Source organism: Gymnogyps californianus, chromosome 16 (assembly GCF_018139145.2).
Source record: "Gymnogyps californianus isolate 813 chromosome 16, ASM1813914v2, whole genome shotgun sequence".
Lineage (NCBI taxonomy): Eukaryota > Metazoa > Chordata > Aves > Accipitriformes > Cathartidae > Gymnogyps > Gymnogyps californianus.
In genome coordinates this window covers 12,881,532-12,904,825 of record NC_059486.1, presented here as the reverse complement: position 1 = coordinate 12,904,825, position 23,294 = coordinate 12,881,532, and the positions used below count along the sequence as shown (strand labels likewise).

The window sequence follows — 23,294 nt, the reverse complement described above, 5'->3', positions numbered from 1 at the left end:
TGGAGAGGCACCCTCCACGCGGGGAGCCCTTCCCGGTCCCCCGTGTCCCCTCTGGCTGAGGCGCTCCCCGTGTTTCCCGCCGAGGCGGGCTCGGAGCCCACGGGGCGGCCGGGACTGAGGTAAAAGAACGCCCGTGAGGGGCGGCGGGAACGCGGCCGGGCGAGGCGGGCGTTGGGCGGGCGGCGGCCTCCTGAGGCGGGCGTCGGGCGGGCCGCGGCCGTCGCTCCTCCCTAGCCCGTTGCCGTGACCACCGGGAGGCGTCGGGCGGGCCCCCGGGGTTTGCCGCCATGAGCCTGGACGATGTGCGGCTGCAGTGGCTGCGGGACCGAGTGCTCGCCGTCCTGGGGCTGACCGATCCGGCGCCTGTCGAGGAGCTGCTGAACCGCGGCGACGGCGAGGAGGCACGGACTGTGCTGCGCTTTTTCGACCGTGGCACCGAGACCAGGGACAATGAGAGTGAGGCAGGCACGGCGCTGCTGCTGCTGCGGGCCCAGCGGCGCGGCGAGGAGGCAGTGGGTGAGGCCCCCCGCTGCCCCGGCCTGCTGAGCCCTCCCCTGGGCACTGCCTGACCCCGAGCCCCTTCACTCTGTCCTTCCCTCCCCAACTCCGTTTCCCCCTCCTGCAGGCCCCTATTTGTCCCATCTACTGAGTCCTAGCCCCATTAGCCCTCTCCTTACCCCTTTCCCTGCCTCTCCATCCCTTGGGCTGTGTCCAGTCCTCCTGAACCCCTTCTATCCCACCCATTTCCAGACCTTTCTCCTCTCTGATTGTGCCTTGGTGGGATTTGCACCATCCCCACTGCAGAGTGGTTATATCGTGATTTCCTCCCATTTTGTGTGTGTGCAGATACAGGTGACACAGATGAGTTTGCAGATGAGCAGCAGGAGGAAGGCCTAGATAACCTGTTTCCTGAGCAGTTGACTGAAGCAGCCTCCTCTGTGCCATTGGAAGGAAGTAGGTGGTTTGAGTGGCCAAAGTGTAGTCATTGCAGGCCATACTGCTTGTGGGCACTGTGACTAGCTAACGTAGCTCTCTTAAGCAGATCCAGCAGTATCTGTGACATCAACAGCTGCTTTTCCCAGGAAAGCAGATCTGATTTTGTGGATAGTGTCCTGGGCAGTGTGGCTAATTAATGTTTTCTCAAGAGCTTCTGCCTCAGGATACTCCTTTGAAAGAAACCTATCCTAGTTTGGCTCTTCCATCTTTTCCAAACAGATGGAAAGAAAGAGACTGACTGGGATGAACAAAATTAACCCGCAAACACAGATCTTCCATCCAGTCTTTGTCTGTGACGTCTTTTACTGGCTTTATCATTTCAGATTTTTAGAGATTAATTTTATTAAATAGAATGAATATGTTCCCTTTAGTAGGAATGAACTAATTCCCCTTGTCTTAAGAGTTGCAAGCTCTCCTCTTTATTCTGATGCGGTTTATTGAGGATAAAAGTGGTGGTCCTGTAAAGAGTTAAGATTGCTCCAGTACTTGAACCACAGTATTGCAGAGAAGCCTTTCATAAAAAATTGGAAAAAAATAAAAGCGATAGAAAGGGTGTCAGAAGAGAGCAATGATTTTCCATGGCTCCGAGATTCTGTTCTCTTCTCTGCTGCCAGTATCTGTGTAACTCCCACAAAGCTTCTGAAACAGTAACTTGCAGAAGCAGAGAGTCATGGCCTGGTATTTTATATCCATAAAATAATTTTGTTCACACTGTGTAAAAAAGATAGGACCACGACAGTTAAGTGCACCCTGGTGTGGGTATAAGTAGACTAAAGGAATGATACAATTCACCTTCCCACTCTGCACCTCTGAATGGAGGCAGCTGCAATGCTGCAGGTTAATGCTCAAAAGCAGTAAGACAGGGAGAATTATTATTGCTCGATAATAATATCAGCACACAAAGGGGCATGACCTTTCCAGCTGGGGATGCAGCTATACCTTTTCCACTTCTTTTAAGTGTCCAGAAGCCTGTGCTGAAAGGGGAAGAAGACATGGTGCACCTTCTGAAAGACAGTATAAAATAAAGTTTGAAATTCTTGACTGGCCCTGGAATTCATGCAGTTGTTCCTGCGTTACAGTGTCTTCACCATCACTTCTTGGTGATGACATAACTACAAACATTTTCCACATCATAGAACTGGCACGACAAAACCCTTAATTATTTACATTTCCTTTTACAAAGTGGTTTCATCTTGAAACGTGCTAATCTACTTATTTTGTCATAAAAATAAATTGCATTGGAAAATGCTGGTAAGGATATTCTAAATAAAGACCAATTGCCTGTGGAGTGCAGTATAGTCACTTGCTTATTTGGATTCAGTTCTTCAGCAATAGTGCTGTCCTATGGGAAAATGTACGATTAACACCAAGTTTGGATGGCTGGTTTTTGAAAGGTGATGCTGAAGATGGAAGAAAATGCTCAGTCATTTAGTTTGAGAAGAAAATTGGAAGGATCCATCTTATATGCATGGAATATCTGTTCTTTAATTGAGTTCTCTTGTGTTATTCTTTCTTAGGGATGACTCAGAAAAGTAAGAGATTGCCTCTGCTATCTACAGACAATGAAAGTGTGTCAGGTCATGTATCAACTCTCTCTAGTGGGTCTGAATTGAGTAAACTGGAACAAAGATTTACAACTGACACTATGGAACACACACCGCAGGTAAGTCTGTTGTATTTCACTGTGCTTTTGTGAGCATGAAGATACTGGCTTTCTGATGCAAATGTTTCAGTAAAACTGGTAGGCAAATTAAGCGGGTACGTGGCAGAGCAAGTACTCAGAGCGGAATGGAACATTTTACAAAACCAATGGCCTGTGGTGTCTGCCATAGCCTCTCACGTTGACTGACAAGACATTACAAAGGTAATTTACTTGGCAAAACGCTGACTTTTGGTGAGAAAACGCAGCAGTGAGTTACTCAGGTACTGCATTAGCTATTCCCAGAGTTGCTTGTAAAAGAAAAGTTGCGCTTAGAATAATTGCTAAAGTCACCATGGGAGAAGCATGTAAGGAACAGTGAAGAAAGGCTTTTGTACCTCAAGTCTTTTACATAATTAGATGGTCAGGATGGAGTCTGGGGTTTCTAACTAAACTTGGTTTATGACTGAGATGCAGGTGGAAGGGGAGTAGGTGCTTGCATGTTCTCAGAAAGGTACAGGGGGGCGGGCATTCAAGTGCTTTCTGGTTTCTTATGTTTCACGCGCTAATGCTTTTAGTCCTGTTGGTCTGGAAATCAACATTGTTTCCAAAGCTGATGATTTTTACTGTTAGCTGAGTGATTTTTAAACATTTCATTTATGTTAGTTTACTTGGACAGCAATGTGAAGATAATGGAGTTAAACTAATGATTCTGGCCTACTGCTCACAGCAGGCAAACATTTTCTTGCTGTTAAGAAATGTGGCAGCAAACAGTAGTAGTCATACTTCCTTTTTATTTTCTGTTTCAGCTACAAGAACGGAGAGTTGACAAAGTGTGTTTCTACGTGGCTCTTGATGAAATTCCTGAAGAATTTGTGTCAGATTTTACTGTATATTTTCTGAGAGACACTGAAGGTATGTGCCCTGAATGACTGCAGGCTCAGCGTTTTCAGTCTTTCCATTAAACAGTACTTCACATTGAGAAAAGGTGATAGTAGCTGGGATTCAGGATGGTGCATATCCAGCTTAATTAACTGGGTACCAATAGTCTCAGAGTAGAACCAGGAATCAGGAATGTTTTTCATATTAAATTTATGGGAAGTTACTTATCTTCCGCATTTTACCAGCAAGGATGAAGCTTTTGTGCTGCACTCAGAGGAACTAAGAAGATTTATTTACTACAACTGCTAGAACTGTGTAAAGTGTTTTGAGGATGAGAAGCTGTATGTGAAAGTTAGACTATAAGGTGGTGATAAGCACGACTGGGGTATCAGACTTCCTGACCTGACTCAAATTCTGATACACAACAGCAGCATGTTTCATTCTGATAGTTCATACTTTTATCACAAAACCAATGACGAGTTATTCCAGCATCGGGAGTAGGTCTGGTTCTGGTCACAATCAGACCTCAGTATCTAGCTCTAGCCCCATAGGAAACAGTTTCTACACTAAAGCAAAGAGGTATTTCCACACCTATATCCAGGAACTGTCAACAGTATGTTAACTCTAATTTAGTGCCAGAGACTGGCCCCAGCATAAACATTTATGTGGGCTCAGCGAGGAGCAACATGTGTGGTTTGAAGCTACAAACTATTTTGTATGTGCCTATTAGATTCAGTTTTTCTAGAAACAGGACATTTGAGAAAAAAAGAAAATTATGATAATGTATTTGGTCATTTTATGGCAGTTCTGTACAAGATATTCCTGGTCTGTCTGTAGAATAGGAGTTCAAATCAAGGCCACTGTTTTGTTTGAACAGAAAACGATTTCCTAACTGTAAGGCTGGATTGTAAAGACTTAGAGTCAGATGATGACACTTAGGTATTTTTCTGCCCTTTCTGAAAAAGCATTAAAACCAGCACTAGTTTTGAAAGTGACTTGCATCAAACCTAGTTTATTGCAAACAGTTTGTTTTATTGGAGTTTTAGCTTATTATGGAAAGGACTTTATGCTTTATGCTTTCTGTATCAAATAGTTAGATTTATGCTAATTGTTTGTATACTGTTTAGAAAGAGTTACTGAGCCTAATGACCTGACTGAAGCTAATGAGGTTCTTCCTAAAGTGATAAAGTTTGGTGTACTGACTGATGATACTCTATTGATGCTAAAGAATGCCATCTCACAGGTAAATGTGTTACAGCTTTTATGTATGGAGTCTTGAGTGTTTCTATGAGTGATTTGCCTATTTAGTATTCTGCTGACCATATGGACTATGCATAAGAAATACTAATATTTAAAGAATGACCTTCATATGCCAAAATGAAGTTTTTGTTAGTCCTTATTTGATACTTTGTTTCCCATATTTTTGTAAAGATGTGGAGACCGGTATTATTTCATTGCCTGGCCCTATATGAGAAACATTTAAGAGCATGACACCAGATACCTTTATTTTTGTGCTGATAGACTTTTGTAAAAGCATGTGGGAGCTATTCCCGTGCAGAACTTGAGCCAGAGAGAATGATGCTAAAGAGGTGAAATGGAGGGAGATGCACTTAAATTAAATTTTAGAACAACATATCCAACGCTTAAGTGAATTGCTAGTAAGCTGACTTTTATTGGTTTCTTTTTTAATATAAACCATCTAATCTATGGTACCTGTTTGAATTATAGGTGTTTTCACCAGCTCTCTCCTATAGTCAGCAGCAGACTCAGGAAACTTCCTTTCATCCGGATAGTGAAAACACAGATTCTGAAAAAAGGAATTTACCCGAGACTGAGCTTGCAGAAGAGAAAGAACAGCCTGTGGAACACTGTAATATTCAGATGAGGAATGAGATTCAAATGAACAGGCAAAAATTCTTAAGTGTTACTCAGCAGACTATACAACAAAATGAAGGCAAGTGTTCTGCCTGTGCCAGTACTGTGGTATTTAGAGTACATGACAGTAGAAAGAGGTTCAACTAGGAATGGCTTTATATAGAATAACAAATACATATAGTTTCTGGGGAAGCTCCAGACCTGATTAAAGTTTCTCTTTGCTGTTTACAGTAGTATTTTTACTGCCCTGAAGCATAGCAGGCAGTATGGGGAAATGGATGAAATCAGTGATAGTCTTTCAAACAATCTGGAGTAAGAATAGGAGAGAGGGTAAACATGCCTCATTGCTTACCAAAGTTCAGGGACTCAGGCCATAGCAGGGTGTAGAAAGTGGTAGACCGAATGAGACTTTCACGTGTTGTTTAGCATCCCTTCTCTGACAGGGGCTACTGTCATGCCATTAAGGAGAGCATAGTGGCCTACGATAGGCAGATGGATAATCTTCTTCAGCAAAACCCTAATCCTAATTCTTAACAGTTAGAGATTAGGTTAAGGCTTGAAAGCTGAGAGCTTTTAATTTATTTCTAGGAATATATCTTTGCTTGCACTGTGTTAACTGTCAAGCAACTGGATGTATTTTGCCATATTCTCAAATAGGCAGAGCAGGTGGTATGTTACCTATCCTCAAGTAGCTACAAAGATGGAAGGCATAAGCCATTTCAGTGATGTTACTTTACCAGTGCTGATGGAACAAGACAGTTAATTCTCTGTGCCTCTTCTTCCAATAGGAGATATTAAACTGGAGATGCCAACTATAAATCTAGATGGAGAAGTGACTGTTCTTGCCACAGTTCCAGAAGTGATTGAAGCTCTGGAAAGTTGTGCAATGACCTGGCAGAAATTAATATCCACAGCTCTAGAGGAACAACTGAAAAAGGTTCCACAGGTAATGTTGCCTGTAACACCAGGCTTCTTTTATTCCCGGAGACATTACTTCATTTCCCCACAAGAATCTCTTTGAATGGTTTGTGCTCATTTTTAATCCATCGTCATGTTTGATTGTTGGAAAGCCATTTACTAATTGATGTGAAGTATAACAAAAGTAGTGAGGAACTGTGTGACTCTGGGAGATAGAATATAAATAGAATATAAAGTAACTCACTGCAGATCCTACCCACACAGGATAACTGTGGAAAACTAAGGCACTTTTGTTATCTGCACTCTTCTAAAGAGCCATAAAGTATTAAAAGCTGCAGTGATTTTTTTTAAATAGAGGACTATATTTTGCTTGAAAAAAGTCATCTCTCTCAAACAAAAAAATTTGAGATCAAAAGGTTCTGATTCTGCAAACACTTACACATATGACTAATACCATTAAACATACCAAGGGATTTCATGTCTACAAAGTTACTTGTGCATAAGCTTTTGCAAGCGTGGACTCTCCAGCTCCAACTCAGGGATATACTCCCCATGAGCAGTTCCCTTTGGTGTGTGTAAAACACTTTTGATTTCAAGGATCTTCTTCTGTCTGCGTTTTTTGCAGGGTTGAATCATATCGGGTTTTTCTCAGCATACAGCATATTGAAAAGAAGGAACAAATATAGTCCTGGTTATAGGTTTTCACTCTTGCATAACGGTAATTTAGAATTTTTATTTTATTCCACGTTACTTGTAGGGTAATGGTCCACTTGCAGAAGTTGACCTCTGGCGTGAAAGAAATGATACTTTAAGTGCTCTTACTGAACAGACAAAACTTCCAGAAGTGCAAAAAGTCTTGGAAATATTACAGGAAGCTGAATCTGAGCATATTGGAGACTTACAGATAGTCTTAAGTGACCTCAGAAAACATCATGTGGAAGCTCTAGATAATGTTAAGTTTCTTTCAACTCTTGAACGCCATTTGAAGGTATGTATCCTTAAGAAAACTTTATGAAGTTTTAACTGTAGTTAACTGAGTTTGATTTCTCTGTTGATATAGTCACCTCTTGTTTATTTTTTTCCTTTTTATCAGCAATAAAGATATACTCTAGCTTTTTTATATTGAATTAAAAAAAGGCTTGCTTATTTTGTTTGAGTTACAGTTGTTCTAATATTTGAAAGCAGAAGCCCAGAGCTGTGAACAGCTTGGTTTGTAAATCACAGCCTTGGGAGAATTTAATAGCATAGCTGAATTGGGGAAAACCAAGATTTCTCTACTCCATTTTTGAGGTAGCTTCTATCACTGATTACAGCTAATGTCTCAATTTTTAAGTTTTATTGAAGATCATGCAAGCATCCAAACAAAGAGTTGAGCCAAAACCAGTCTTGGGATATCTTTTACAGAGAAGAGAATGTTAATAAGACAGGACCTAAAAAGCATTTGGAGCAATAGATGTAGATTTGCACATCCTTAACTGTGTGTGTTACTTGGGCACCAGGGTGTTTCCTTGACTGGGTTATTTATTTAATAATGTCACAGACTTTCTTAACTTCAGGTATCTATAGAGTAAATATTGCTTTATTGAATATGAATTTGTGTATTTTCATGACATCTTATTCACAATATTTATAATACATTTAATAGAATTTAACATATGGCACTGGGTTTAATGTTGTCTTGGATACAATTCCTTCACTGATGAATGCCCTGAGAATGGTATGGATTGTCTCACGGCATTACAACAAGGATGAACGGATGGTACCCCTCATGGAACGAATTGCATGGGAAATTTCAACAAGAGTGTACAAGGCTGTGGATTTACACACACTGTTTAAGTAAGTACTGGATTCCTGTTTAACTAGGCTGTATTTATTAAAAGCTTTGCTTGTTTTACATGAAGTGCGGTAAATAACACTCATCAAATAGGTTTCAGCATGTTTCACTATCTGAAGTTGTATTAGGAGGTCAATTAAAAGTCAATTTATTTTGTAATTTTCATAAATTACTGAATCAGCCCTGAAGAAAGAGATGCTTGTCCTCTTTTGTCTCAAAAGGACATAAATCAATAAAACCAGTAGAATTATAGTGGTAAAAAAGTGGCATAAATATAATCAAAATCAGTCCTGAAATAATATCTCCTTTCAAAATCAGCCACATTGAAGATTAAGACCTCACAGTTATAAGTTTTGCCTAGATCTTGTATAATTAGAAGCTGCTAAACCAAGGTATATTAATCCAGTTGAGATATAATTTTCTATCTGTAGTCTTTCTATCTAGTGTATCTTAACTGTTTTGATTTGATTAATAGAGAAGATAGAGCTGCTGCAAAACAGAAAATAGCAGAAGCCAAAAGCACTCTTGAACAATGGAAGAAATGTTATTTTGCTGTTCGTGCCCAAATTGAAGCATCAGGAAGAGAGCAACACTGGGAATTTGACCGAAAACGTTTATTTGAAAAAACAGATTATATGACTTCAGTCTGTCAAGATCTGTATGATATTTTGCAGGTACTAATATAGACAATAAATAAAGGGATTGTGTGATCAGTGTCTTATTCTGTAGAAGAGATTATTTTGTATTGTAGTTGTTGAAATGTTAACAGTCTTTAGTTTTGTGTTTAAGACCTGAGCAGTGCCTTTGATTCCAACAAAGCTGCACTTAACGCTTGAGACGAAATAAGTCTTCTCAAGGTACTGGTTGAGGAAAGATATTACTGTGTACACTGCTATTATCAACATACAGACTTCTAACAACTGTTTCACAGATTTGCAATTTTCATGGGTTGCTAGCTTAATGATATAATTTTAGATAAAATAACCATTTAAGTATACTATAATATAAAATTTGACCATGTATGAATCAGCATATCAATTGCAGGATAACATATGAATGGAGAGATGCTACGTTTAGGCTAATTTAAGTCAGGGTAACTAGCAATATTAGTGGTCCATCAGTGGTCAGATGCTATAGACTGTGTATGTAAAAACTGCATATGTGAAAAGTGGAATAAAAAGGAGTAATAAATGAGTATTATCTGTTTTAACAACTGAAGTGTTGGGCCTGTAGGGTGGTATTTTTTTTTTCCATAAAGCTACTTAGTGTCTTGTATAGAAATATACATAAATGTAAATCACAGCACAAATTGATCATTCTCTGAGCTGTTTTTATTTTTTAAAGGAAATAATATCAGAAAGATGTGTTAAATGGCGGGAAAAAAAAACCCATTAAAAATAAAGCTTTCTGGTATGTTCTTCTGAATTAACAGGTCATTGAAGAGTTTTACAATATATTTGGTCCTGAACTGAAAGCTGTCACAGGGGATCCAAAACGTATTGATGATCTACTGAAAGGAGTAAATGGGCTAACTAGTCCTATGGAAGAACTGACTTTTGACCCTTTTAGCATCAAAAGTGCACATGACTGGAAATTAATTATGAAAGAATTTAGAGAAGAAGTTTCAGTAAGTACCATATACCGTGATTCTCCCCCGTTACTTCCTATATACAAATTGCTTCTAGAATATCAACATTTTCATTTAAAGAAAATGTAATTTTGCGAAAGAAAAGAATATATGAATAAATAGGTAAATGAAAATGTGAGGAATTTGGCCAATTTTTTAGGTCAGTATTCTGTTTCCAAGTTGTTTTTGTTTATAGTTTCACTTTATCTTGAAAATGGTGAAGCACACTTTGTGTTCATTGGCAGAATTGCTACAGCATGAACGGAGGCTACGTATGACCTCCCTGTACCCATGTGCTGACATGTCTCAATCATGTCCTGCAAAGAAGTAAAACTTCCTTTTCTGGATTCATTCAGTCCTTCACCCCTGGGCTAAGAATACCCACAAAGTACAGATTGTTACAATGTTTTTTGTGATTTATATGCCTGCCCAGCAGACACATTAATTTCCTGCAGCTTACTGGAAAACTATCAGTTTGTTAGTAATTTATAAGACAAAAAATATTAAAAATATGCTTGACCACTATTATAAAAAAGTATTTTCGTTTTGCCTTCCTTTCTTGGTTTTGCGAGACGAATCTCTAAGTGATAGGATTTCTTGGCCTTCTTCCTTTGTTTAGGTTATTGAAGAAGAGACCAAAAACTTTATTGATGAGTCTTTTAAGACCCTTCGATCAGCAGAAGCTGCATTTGACATGCTGTTAAACTTCAAACATATCCGCTCTCGTGAAACGGTTAATAAGCAGATGATGATGAAGTTCAATGATATTTTGGACCAATACTGTAAAGAGGTATTTAATTTAAGGATTTCTTATACAGTACATGAAGCTTTTTACCTAGTGAAAATAATAAATCTGTGTATATGTCTAAATACCTGTATAGTGTCATGTACTATCTGAAAGACTGTAAAGGTTTACAAAATAAACGTAATAATTGCTCTCATTTTTTTTGGAGCCTATTGGAGAAATCATATGGTTAATTTGCTGAAATGGATGTGCATATCTGTGTATGTGTGGCACTGTATGGGAACTGAAAGGTGTTTGCATGTACTCTGAATGCAACAAGGCTTGTGGCTATTCCTTTACCTTGTGAACAGCAGTTCAACAGTAGTCCTTCCTGAGAAAATATATCTTTCACACAAACAAGAGAGGCATGAAAAAAAAAAAAAGAATCGTTTTTATCCTGCTGCTGGAATTAGCTTCAGAGCTTGTGCTGTGTACCAGGTTAGATACTGACCATGGACAAGCAAGTGGAGAAATGATTCTTTGCAATATTTTATTCTCTTCTAGGTCGAAAATGTTAAGCAAATCTTTGTTCAGAACCTCAAGGATCCACCTTTGTACAAGAATCATCCTCCAGTGGCTGGAGCAATATACTGGTCCCGATCTCTTTTCTACCGGATCAAACACACTATTATTCGATTTCAAGAAGTAGAGGAGTTGCTTGCTAGTGAACGTGGAAAGGAAGTATGTTGGTTCTTTTGATATTTAATGAAGGAAGAAATACTTTCTTCATACCCTTCTTCTAAAGATGTGAAAGTGCTCTTATGTGAGGTGAAGTTCCAAGAATGTCTTTGCACACAGCAAGTCATGTTCGACATGAAAAGCTGAGTGGGACCTTCCCGCTGTTTCCCAGAGAGACAGTGACAGAATCAATGACAGAATTCAAGAGCCTGAATTCTCCATCGCCTGCATTAATTGCAAGGCATTACTTGCCCTCTCGTCTAATAAAAATTAGAAACCATATTAAGACACCATATTAAGACAGGTTAGTTGAATATTTCTCATGGTCTTTAAAATGAGTTATACAGAATTTTCCTTTCTAGGTAAAACAAATATATCTTCAAGTGGCCAAGAGGATGAAGGAGTATGAAGATCAAAAATACAGTCAGTGGAGAGATGGGACAGAACAGATACTCCCATTGTTATTGAAAAATACTCTGCTGACTGTCATCACTGGTGGGGCTGCAACCCATGTTAATCCAGAGACTTTTGAGCAGGTGAGATGTAGGAAGATAGTATACCAGACTTCTCTGTGGGGAAGAACAGAAACCTCTCTAATGGTCAGTGAGATTTTTCTAAGAATAATATTTCAAACACAGTTTTTGAAAGGAAAATTTCAAAAGTTCTGAGCTCAGAATTGTTTGTGGTCCTATGTCCTAAGACATAGTTGCTGAATGACCTGGCAAATGGATGAATGTTTTTTCTCTATGTGTTGTTCTGTGCTGTAATTCCTGTTAATTTTTGGGTTTTGGCACAACATCTTTGGGATGTTACATCAAAACTTGGAACTGAAATTAGGTAGAGGTAGCTTCCCAGCAGAGATCACACAGAATCCCGTTCTAACTAAACTTTTGTCTGACTATGAACTTCCACTGGGATTTCTGTTGTAACTGATTGCAGCAGTATGTAAACAGAGGGGATTTGGTTTGTTTCTTGTAATCAGCTTTCACTGAAGTAGTAGTTGGGTATAATTTCTGAAACTAGAATGCTGAGGTTGCTATCGAATTTTAAAGGCGTTTCCACAAGCTCTGAACGTCAGCCATTCTGACTTTTACCTACTGCCTTACCAAACGTCTCCAGGAGCTGACCTTTTCCTTGCATTGTAATGGTTTGGTGTTCCTCTCCTTTCTGCTGCTCTTTCTTGCGTTGTAGAGCTCTGTAACAGAGGAGCCTGTCACCACGAAGAAAAGTGTCCGCTTCATCGTGAATTTTTCTCCCATACTCCAAGAGATTATAATTGAAACAAAGTACATGGAACAACTAGGGTTTCCAGTGCCGGAAATAGCAAGATACGTGGCATTACAGGAAGACAAATATCTTAGGTAAGGCTGTAACAGAGCATCTGCTCACATACAGACTTACAGCAGTGTTTCAAGTGATTTCACTCCAAAGCAGAATGGGCCCTGAGTCATCAAATTTTGGAAATATGAGAGCTCTTAGTGACTTTTTTTTAAGGGTAAAATTACTAATGGCCATGTTGCACTAATAAGCTTTTCTCCAGCGCTGTCTGCATCCTTTACCTTGTACAACTATGTTATACAAATTAACATCTCATTAAAATCTGAGGAAAAACAAGGGAAGTAATTTGTTTTGCAATGAATTGTTAGTGCCATTTAGATTTCAGCTCACATTTAAACTCACTGCTGCTTTCTTCTTGTACAGCCTTGAATAAGTCACTTTTGCCCAAATTATCACGGGCATTTAGCACACAAGGTATGCCGATAACAGCCCTAACTCGATTTTAAAGTTCACCTGTTGAGTTCACGTACGTGCTTCAAACTGAGGCTGTCTTAAAAACTTTTCCTGAGTTGGGGCAGGAGAGGTTTGTCTAGCTACTGTTGGACCCATATGAAATTAAAGCAGATTTTGCTTTATATGGAAGTCTGAACAGGAATGATGGAAGTGATCTGCTCTTTGATCTGAGTTCAGAGCTGTATTTCCAGCAAATCATGATTTTTATCTTTTGTTGTTGTTGTGTTTCTTACACTCCTTAGGTATACAAATAGATTGAAAAACATGCTGGATCACTATCACAAATTAATGGGAACACTGAATGAAGCAGAAACCAAACTTCTTGATGACCATATTCAAGAACTGCGGAGAGTATTCAAATCAGGGCACAGAAGACTCAGTTGGAACTCCTTAGGTAATGGAGATACTATTTTAAAATGGCCTTAGATACTGATTTTCAGTTAAAAAATCTCTTCAATTCTGCAATCTATTTTTTATGTCATAAACATATGACAGCAATGTATCCCTAAATGGTACATCCTATTGCCACGGTCAGGGTCAGAATAGTAGGTTAGACAAACTCTGATCCGGGAGGGTATTTCTTATGTTTTTGTTACATTTAAAACACTGAGTGGAAATGGATAGAGACGCTTAGAAAACAGCTGTAAGGGAGCTAGATGAAGGATTAGGTGAGAAATCATCTAATCTATCTTTCTGCAGAGCATCAGTTCATTCTCAGAGATAAAACACATCCAGTTGTGGCAATTTTGATGTGTTGGTGAAATATTTGTTAAAAGAAAAAAAAAAACAAATGGCTGTGATTTATTTCAAGGTATTGGTGACTTTATTGTCCGATGTACACAAGCCATCAGGAAGTTTGAATCACTTGTCCATCAAATTCATAAGAGTTCTGAAGACATAAGCAACAAACTTCAGTTCATAGAATCAACAAATCTCTTTAAGTTTCTGCTTTCAAAAAATGGTGATGAACTTCCTGGTAAGTCTTTATATTTTCATTTCCAAGCTCTGTGATGTTTTAGTTGCTACGATCAACCCTTTTAATTGTTACCTAAACTAGTTACAGTAGTATTTAATGGTGTAACAGAGGAAGCACAAGCAGAGCTTCAGTACCCTAAAGCTGACGGTGTCAAAGAGAGAAACATAAAGATGAATATACAAGTATATCATTTGACTTGTGTCTACCTTGCTTTTGATCACTTTCTCCCTAGCTTTCCTTTGATGTCCTTATCCTTCTTGTATGCAGTAGTGTAGTCTTAGAGCTGCAATCTGCATGGAGTGTCAGCTCCCTTCTGGGCTGTCTGAACTGAACTGGTTTCCTCAGATGGAAATTGCAGTGAGGTGATTGTCTCCCAGGTCTCCCTGTCACTTGAGTGAGTGGGTGATGGATCAAATTTCTTTCAATGCTTTGTAAGTCTTAAAAAGGTTACTTTCACATCTAATGGTTGCTATTAAATAATTGAATCCGTATAAAATCAGAAGGCTGAAATATTAATAAATTAAGCATTAATAAGTAAAGATACTTTTTATCAGTATACAAGATCAATTTCACGTTCACAAATAAAGCCCAGCTAATTATTTCAGTATGCAAGTCTGTTAGGTCTTTTGCAGTTAGTAATGCTATTTTTTGTATCTTTTGCAGAAGCAAAAGAATTTTTTGAGTATGTTAAGTGTGAAAGAGCAAAAGATGTCGCACACATGCTTAGAAAGTATTCTGCAATTCCACAATTGCTAATAAAAGTGGAAGGACGAGTTGCCAATACGAACAGTGGCAAATCTCCAAAATTAACTTCCTATTACGCATACTGGGAAAATAGGATTTATCAGGTGTTGACACAGTTAATTGTGAAGTAAGTAAATTGTTTGCTTTAATGGATTTTCAGTCTTTCATCTTCAGGTTTTTCTGGATCTGTTGATCAGTATGTATACTGATATTCTGTTTGAACACCTCAGTGATTTGCAGTTTGAGACAGATTTGTATTTGTACTGTTTTTTTTCCTGTGAAGAATGGAGGACTGATAACAAGGTACAGGAGAAACCCAATTCTGAGAAAATGGATATTGGCATATTGTTGGCAGGAGAGAGAAATAAGATACGTTTTCTGCAGTGTGTGTAGTTGTGTATCCCTGCTTTATTTTTAAAATCAAGGTTTGGTTTTACTAAAGAATACAATTTTGAGAACTTGGTGTCTGGATGCCAGATGCATCCCTGTAATGCAGGAGACACCAATATGAGAACAAAGGTTTGTTGGATTTTACTTTACCTGTTCTGCAGCACCTGGGGCCAAGGAGGTTCCTGTAGCAAGATATTATAAAGGTTTATATTATAAGCAAGATATTATTACAATAGAGCATTGCAGGGTTATAAAAGCTTCCCAGCCACCTCTTCTTCTCATGATCTGTGTCTTTGTAATCTGGTCCATGCTCAGCTGACTTCATTGTGCTTTCTTGGCTGGACTTTTGCAATGGAGTTGACCATAGTCTCAGGGTCCTTTTGCACCAGGGTATCCCCATTCATTCCTTCCAATAGCTTCTTTTAGCTAGTCAAGCTTTTGCATTAAATCAGTATTAGTGGGACAATTTTGCTCTGATACACATCAGTGTTTTCAGCTGAAATCAGTGGTAACTGACTTCAGACAGATCTGCTTACATATCTAAGCACATACCTGATAATTGCAGTCTCTGTTGGGCATTTGCATGGGGGGCAGCATCTGATTATTACTATCTTTGACATGATTTTTTTCCTTTCCCAGGAATTTGCAGGCTTTTAATGCAGCTGTTCTTGCAAATGCGCCACTGTTCCAAACAGAAGCTATTTTATCTGTTCCCGAGATAATCTTGCAACCTAATGCCAGTGAGGTTGACAAAATGACTGTACAATGTATACGAGACTGTGTTGAGGTCACTAAGGTGATTTTTGATAAAGATTTACTTGTTGCCAGAGTTTGCTTGTGATTATAATGAATTAATCTTGCTTTATGTTTGGGCAAGCATAGATGTCAAAGGGAAGATTCATGTTGCTTTATCTTGAAGTCAAAATATCCAGTACATTGTTCTAATTTTACAGACTGTCCTAATTTTACAAACTGATGGCAAAGGGAAAAAATTGCCATAAAGCTTCATGCAATTTTTATTCAGGCAAAATTATTTGTTACTTTTCAGTAGTTTTGTCAGTGTAAGGACATGATTTGGTTCTATAAATCAGCATACATCAGAAGGAAATACTTTTCAGATTGCACTGCAGATGTTGCTTTCTGATGTATGAATAAGCTGGTGGAATAAGGAATGTGAGTAGCCTTCTCTATATTACAGCTCTCCTCAAAAGCAGCAGAAAAACAGTTCAGAAAATGTTGGGAGAAGAGCATCTAGGACACATCTAGGATAGCAGGTTTAGAGCAGATGAAATATCTAGCTTGCTGGCAAAGATGTAGCAATATTTCCCTGCATAAGTATGTTCACATTGAACTGCTTTCCAGAAAAGAAGCCAAATATTGTGGCAGTGTTCCTGCCCTGTGCTGATGGAGAAATGATTCCAGATGTCACCTGAAATGAATAAATTTAGACTAAGTGTGCTTCCTGTGCTCAGATATGCTGTTCTGCTCCACTGCTGCATCCAGCCTGTTTGATCTAATACCTATTTCTCTGTGTCATGCTATATTGTTGCTCAGCAAAGATTTTAAAAGCAGACTGAGTAATGCATGGAAAAGTTTTGTTAGGATGACATTAACTCTTCTCTCAAGTTTATGGGAAAATGTAATCTCTTTCCTTGCTGTCAGAAAAACAATTAATTTGAGAAATCATTCACACCACTTCCTACGTAGTCTCCTAAATAATGGTGAATTTCTTCACTGAAAGGGTTATCAAGCATTGAAGCAGGCTGCCCAGGGAAGTGGTTGAGTCACCATCCCTGGAGGTATTTAAAAGATGTGTAGATGTGGCACTTAGGGACATGGTTTAGTAGTGGACTTGGCAGTGTTAGCTTTAAGGTTGGACTCGATCTTAAAGGTCTTTTCCAACCTAAATGATTCTATGATTCTATGAATGATTTGACTAAAATGACTCTCTACAAAGTAACTGTTTTTCAACCCTGTCTTGAAAACTAGCATTTTGTGCGATGGATGCATGGTACATGTATTGAATGCCCTCCTCAGCATGTCGAGGAAGATGAAGTTATCACTTTCAGCTTTTACAATGACGTCTCCCAGAACCCTCTGATAATTGAACAGGCTGTTCTCATCACTCAGAATGTCCACAAACTCCTGGCTTCTCTCAGCAAGTATTTGAACCAATGGAAGAGGTACCACCTGCTGTGGAAATTAGACAAAGGCATAGTGATGGAGAGGTTAGCTGCAGAAAAGCCTACTTGTATCACCTTTGATGAAGAGTTGCAGTTCTATATGAAGGTAGCTCAAGAAGTGACTCAACAGCCCTTGATTAAAGATGAGCAATGTATCAGGCTTCAGCTGGCTCCTTTAGCCTACGCAGTGCAGGAGCATGCTAGAGGCTGGGTGATTTCACTTGGAAAGTTGCTTAATGAGTCTGCAAGAGAGGAACTCTTCAGTCTTCAGGAGGAGATTCAGGTAGGTGTTTTCAGTTTGTTTTTGTTATCTTTATTGCATAGACTGAAAATGAATCTGCATGTTATTTACTTGTGTTTTGTGTTTGACTCATCATTGTAATTCTGCCTAATTGCTTTGTCAGTGTTGCTTCTGGAAATTATTTTTGCTTTTTACAGAGATTATCACAGAGTCTTAAGAGACCTCCTGATTCCCTGGAAGATCTCAAAATTGTCCTTGGCACAATTACAGAGATCAAAGACATGTCCTTCAAGGTGGAACTGAAATATTTGGACATCTGGGAGAGATACCGAACTCTTGCAATGTACAATGTTCCAGTAAGTGTATGTCTCATAAAACATTTCAGATTCGAGCTAGGGGGACAAATGCCTCACATGTGAATGAACAAATGTTTTCCTTTTGGGACATTTTACAGAATCACAGTATTGTTGAGGTTAGAAGGGATGTCTGGAGATTGTCTAGTCCAAACCCCATTCTCAAAACAGTATCTCCACTTTAAAATGGATATATTGCATGTGTTTAAATCTGATTCAGATCACTTCAATGCTGGTTTTGTGTTTTGCAAATTTGTAATGTGAGAACATATTTCTCGCTTTCTTGTGACTAATTATTTCTTGTGAGAGATGTTACTTGTTTTGTCTTAGGTAGCTAAAGAAGAGCAAGAGATGGCCGACAAGATTAGGGAAAGTGGGAGACTCTCTTCTTTGAAGCATCAGAAGTTGATCGCAACCTTGGAGGCATAAAAAGAACATTCACAAAGGTAATATTTGTAATTAATATTGAAAAAAATTAGAAATGGAAAGGAAAACAATTTAAACACTGTTCTCTTTAGATTACACAGCAACAAATTGAGGACTACAGCAAAGAGATAGAAGATTTCTTCCATAAATTCATGACTGAGGGGCCTGGTGCTGTTGGGGAAAATCTTGATAAAGGTAAATGGATTCATGTGTGTAAAATGATGTCTTAAAAATATTAGTCTTTGGACAATTCTTCAAATTTTATGTAAAACCAGAAAATTGTGCTTTCTTTACTAACATACAAAACTGATCAACCAGGAATGTGACATTTTTAGTACTATAACTTCTACAGACTATATGCAAATGCTGTCTTATTTATTCCCCATGATCCCTGGGACTGTTTATCTAGAAAAATTCCTCTCCTTTCCCAGGATTAGAACTCATGGCCAGTTTTGAAAAAGAAGTGGAAAAACTGGAAAAAATTAATCAGGAACTGGGCAGTGTTGAGAAACTTTTTGACTTGCCAGTTACAGTGTACCCTGACTTAATGAAAGCACAGAATGATATGAAAGGTCTAAAGCAGATCTATGAAATTTATGAATCACAAAAAGTAAGTATTGCACTGTGTATACACAGACACAGACGTATTCATGCACATACATACAGAAAAGGTGGGGGAGAGAAGAAGAGGCTGCGTTGTCCTCTAGTTACTATCAACTCTGTTCTAAGCCTTTGCATGAAATAACCTGTGACCTGTAATTGACTATCACCATGAAATGATTTTAATGATGTTAGTACAGGACTAACGATGCCTCCATAGTGGACCAAACACATACTCTTATCAGATAGGAGCAGACCTCCCTCCCCCCTAATAATTATTGGGTGGCATTTACTGAACAAGTCTCTTGATCGTTTCAGTGGAACTACTTTTGGATATAGTATGTGTACAGGTGAAAATGAGTATCTCAGGCTTTAATTGATCTTAACTATTTTTTAATAAGTTTTATTTTTCCAAAATCAAAGTGCCCTGTAAAGTATGCTCTTAAGGATGTTTTCCCTGTTCTCCATATTTCCTTTTGATTATTTCTTATACAGCTGGTTGTCTTTGGCTATGAATCTGTCTTGGACATGAACCTGTCTCTTCCTCTGTTTGTAAAATGTTAATACAATTACATCTTCATCCTGACTGTGGTCTCTAGATCCTACTGTAGTGGAAAGACTTTTTTTTTTTTGGTCAGAACTAAAAGGAAATATGATTTTTTTTCCTCCTGATGACCTTGTTCCCAGGCAGCTAAAAAGGAATGGTCTCAGACGCTCTGGATAAACCTCAATGTCCAGTTTCTTCAGGAAGGAATCGAAGGATTTCTTAAAGCCCTTCGAAAGCTGCCCAAACAAGTACGCAGTATGCCAGTAGCCTTTCACTTGGAAACAAAAATGAAGGCATTTCGAGACTCCATTCCTTTGTTACTTGATTTGAAAAATGAAGCTTTAAGAGAAAGGTTTGCTTTGATTTACTTAAATCCATTTTCTATATATAGGAAGATTTTGTTTGTTTTGGTAGAACTTTTAATTTCAGTTACTGGGGTCATGCCATGTCCTGCAGCTTGAAACTTCACTTTCTGCTTAATGAACTTGTGTAGTAGCATGCAAGGTGACTACAATGACTAGGATACTTTATGTATTCAAAATAATAGTTCTTGTTTAAACAGTAGAGTGCTAAACACGGTTTCATTATTATATATTAAATTACAGTTGTTTTCATTTTTACTGTATCATAGTGGTTGGTACAATTGTGGTGTCAATTTAAAACAGGCATTGGCAAGACCTTATGGAGAGAACAGGAACAAGTTTTGAAATGACAACAGAAACATTCACTTTGGAGAATATGTTCGCTATGGAACTTCACAGACACTCAGATGTTATCAGTGAAATAGTCGGAACTGCTGTTAAGGAACTTAGCATTGAGAAGGTAATGTAAAAAATCATAATAAAACTAAAAAGACATAGATGACAACAGTCTGTTTTATTTGAGATTTTTATATTGCCACGACAGCAAGTTCGGCCATCTTCAGGGAGCTGCTATGATGTAACTGATGGCAACTAAGATCAATAGCTCTGTTAATAACCTACCACATAGCACAGAATCCTAGCTATCTTGGCTTTGGCAGCAGTGTATTGGATTTCTGTTATTACAATAAGCAAGTTTGGCCTATGAAAAAGGATCTGAAGAAGGATCCATTCTGTTTCCATCATGATATTTTGAAATAGACCCTTCTTTATAAACCAGAGCTAGAAAATCTGTGGAAAAAATTCACTGAATTAGTTGATTTAATTTTTATGCTGAGATTATAGTTCTCTAGTTTTTAAAGACTAAAATGTGCACCTTTTTATGCTCACATGCAGGGTGTGAAGGAAATAGCAGAAACGTGGGAACACCTGAAATTCACTGTACAAATCTACGTCAAAGGCACTGAGAAGCGAGGCTTTATTCTGGGATCTGTAGATGAAATTTTAGAGATTCTTGATGACAACAATGTCAATCTTCAGAGTGTTTTGAGCAGTCGATTTGTGGGTCCTTTCCTTTCAACCGTTCACCACTGGGAAAAAACTCTGTCATTGATTGGTGAAGTAATTGAGGTAGGGAGGAAAGTGCTGGACTAAATAATTAATGTTTATTATTTATAATCAGGGTTTTCTATTGTATTTTTTTTTTTCTTTCATGGTAACATTTGTGTCTTAGATCTGGATGGTGGTTCAGAGAAAATGGATATACCTTGAGAGCATTTTTATTGGTGGAGATATCAGATCACAGCTTCCAGAGGAAGCCAAAATATTTGACAGCGTAGACAGGATGTTTAAAAAGGCAAGTAACTGACTTGACTTGTGATCAGCATAATTATTTAGTGCATTTTGCTTCCAGTTTCATAGTTAGCTGTAGTCTTCTGTGTCATTTGTAACACCGAGAATGGTATGTTATAATGAATTGAATACGAGATTGGGGAACCCAGGAACTCTGGTGTTTTACTTCACATCTGTCATACACAGAAGACTTCTCCTGATTTAGGTAAGTTGGGCAGAGGTATGATCCTTGGCTGGCAGTACTGGACAGGCAGAATCTCCTTTTCCTTTCATTACATACATCTTTTTACCTTTACCATGATAAGAAGAAACTTAGATGTGTTTCTATAGGTTGAGGACCTACATACATGTTAAAAAGGCTTTGCTGGTATATTGCCACTGTTCCCATACTGAACACATAATCCCAGTATGAATATGGCTACTTTTCTTTTTCCCATCTGCAAAATTGAGATGGTACTGTGATTCTGAAATGCTATGTTTGTCCTTCACTTGAAGTACTGCTGTATACAGGAGCAAAGTCAGGTATATGCTTATGCTTGCATGACTTGGGATACAGACTTGTCTTGCTTATGCTTGCTTTTACAGTAGTACCTCCGTGCTCTCAGCTTTGAAAGCATACTATCTTCATATTTTCATACAGCACTGCAGCAATAGGAAACCATATTTAAAACTCTGTCTAATTCACTTCTGTAAGAACCTATACTGCTTGTGCTGCTTGTGTGCTTTGTCACTAGTTAAATATAATTTAGTATAATCCATTGCTGTTCAGTATTTTCTAAACTTAGTTTCTCCCTATGTAGATAATGGATGAAACTGTAAAAGAACCAACAATAAAAAAATCCTGTGAAGCCCCAAATCGTTTATCAGACCTCCATCATATAAATGATGTGCTGGAGAAATGTCAGAAAAGCTTGAATGATTATTTGGATTCCAAGCGAAATGCTTTCCCAAGATTTTTCTTTATATCTGATGAGGAGTTGCTTAGTATCCTTGGCAGCAGTAACCCCCTTTGTGTCCAGGAACACATGATAAAGGTAGAGTGTCTGGCTTTCCACAATGCCTTGTGCTTTAGGTGCTTTAAAAAGTTTAACAGACTATACTGTACATGCTGTTAAGGGTGCGCTAATATTTATTGCATACAAAGAACATCCTGGCAGCATCTTGAAGAAGCTTCTGAATAACCAAACCAAATCTGATTGATAGTCTCTCCTGGCTCTCCTACTGGCCAGTAGCAGTTACAGTAGAGGAATGTTGGCAGAGGAACATTCAAGATACACCAGAATGATCAATCATTAAAGAACCTTCCTGTAGCTCCTGATAGATCTATTATTTTCTAGGAAAAAAAACCAATGTAATTTGGGCCAGATCATCTGCTTGTTTACTCTGCAGTTGGGCTGCTGAGCTATATATCAACATTTGTATTTGATTACTTAGAGTCAGATCCATTTCTCTTTAGAGTGCATGGAAATTTTCTTTCAAGATTAAATGGGCGCTAGATACACTTAAATCTTTGAAGCTTTGTTTCTAAAATGCCAATGAGTTTGTTTGTTGGTGCATTTCAGATGTATGATAACATAGCCTCCCTGAGGTTTCAGGATGGTGATAGTGGTGAGAAAATTGCAACAGCCATGATTTCAGCTGAGGGGGAGGTGATGGAGTTCCGGCAGGCTATAGCTGCGGAAGGCAGAGTGGAGAACTGGATGACAGCAGTGCTAGCAGAAATGAGACGAACGAACAGACTCCTTACTAAGGAAGCTATTTTTCGATACTGTGAAGACAGAAGCAGGTGAAACAATCAGTGTCAAGGATAACACAAATACCTTGTATGTTATTATGAGCCTGTAGCTCATATAGAAAGCTTCATATAGATATAGAAAAATAAAGACTTAATTTTTTATTTTTTACACAATTTAGCCTGTATTTGTATATGTGGAGGGATATGAATACATGCATATGCAGTATTTTAACTGACCAGAAAAATTGTGTTATCTATCATGTGTAATTTCCTAAGTCTTGAGTTTTTATTTTTACTGTTGTGTGCGCAGTGTGTTTTTTCTCACTATGAATTCCACCTGGCAATCTTTACACATGGAATAGG

The 23,294-nt window shown here is 38.4% G+C and overlaps 1 protein-coding gene across 1 annotated transcript in view; it reads left to right on the top strand.

Annotated features, from left to right (window-relative positions):
* Positions 1-287: 287 nt before the first annotated feature.
* The window catches only part of DNAH10 (dynein axonemal heavy chain 10), a 58,920-nt gene continuing 35,913 nt past the window's right edge, over positions 288-23,294 (top strand). The window contains 31 exon segments of the mRNA XM_050906417.1: positions 288-528; positions 847-954; positions 2,514-2,659; positions 3,445-3,550; positions 4,645-4,760; positions 5,246-5,471; positions 6,181-6,338; positions 7,068-7,298; positions 7,956-8,146; positions 8,620-8,818; positions 9,577-9,771; positions 10,391-10,561; positions 11,060-11,236; positions 11,596-11,718; positions 12,425-12,594; positions 13,267-13,418; positions 13,836-14,000; positions 14,664-14,871; positions 15,774-15,930; positions 17,124-17,600; positions 17,756-17,914; positions 18,242-18,281; positions 18,284-18,357; positions 18,430-18,532; positions 18,769-18,947; positions 19,625-19,836; positions 20,150-20,306; positions 20,741-20,974; positions 21,078-21,200; positions 21,997-22,230; positions 22,759-22,982. Of these exon segments, the coding sequence (XP_050762374.1) occupies positions 288-528; positions 847-954; positions 2,514-2,659; positions 3,445-3,550; positions 4,645-4,760; positions 5,246-5,471; positions 6,181-6,338; positions 7,068-7,298; positions 7,956-8,146; positions 8,620-8,818; positions 9,577-9,771; positions 10,391-10,561; positions 11,060-11,236; positions 11,596-11,718; positions 12,425-12,594; positions 13,267-13,418; positions 13,836-14,000; positions 14,664-14,871; positions 15,774-15,930; positions 17,124-17,600; positions 17,756-17,914; positions 18,242-18,281; positions 18,284-18,357; positions 18,430-18,532; positions 18,769-18,947; positions 19,625-19,836; positions 20,150-20,306; positions 20,741-20,974; positions 21,078-21,200; positions 21,997-22,230; positions 22,759-22,982 (5,456 nt within the window).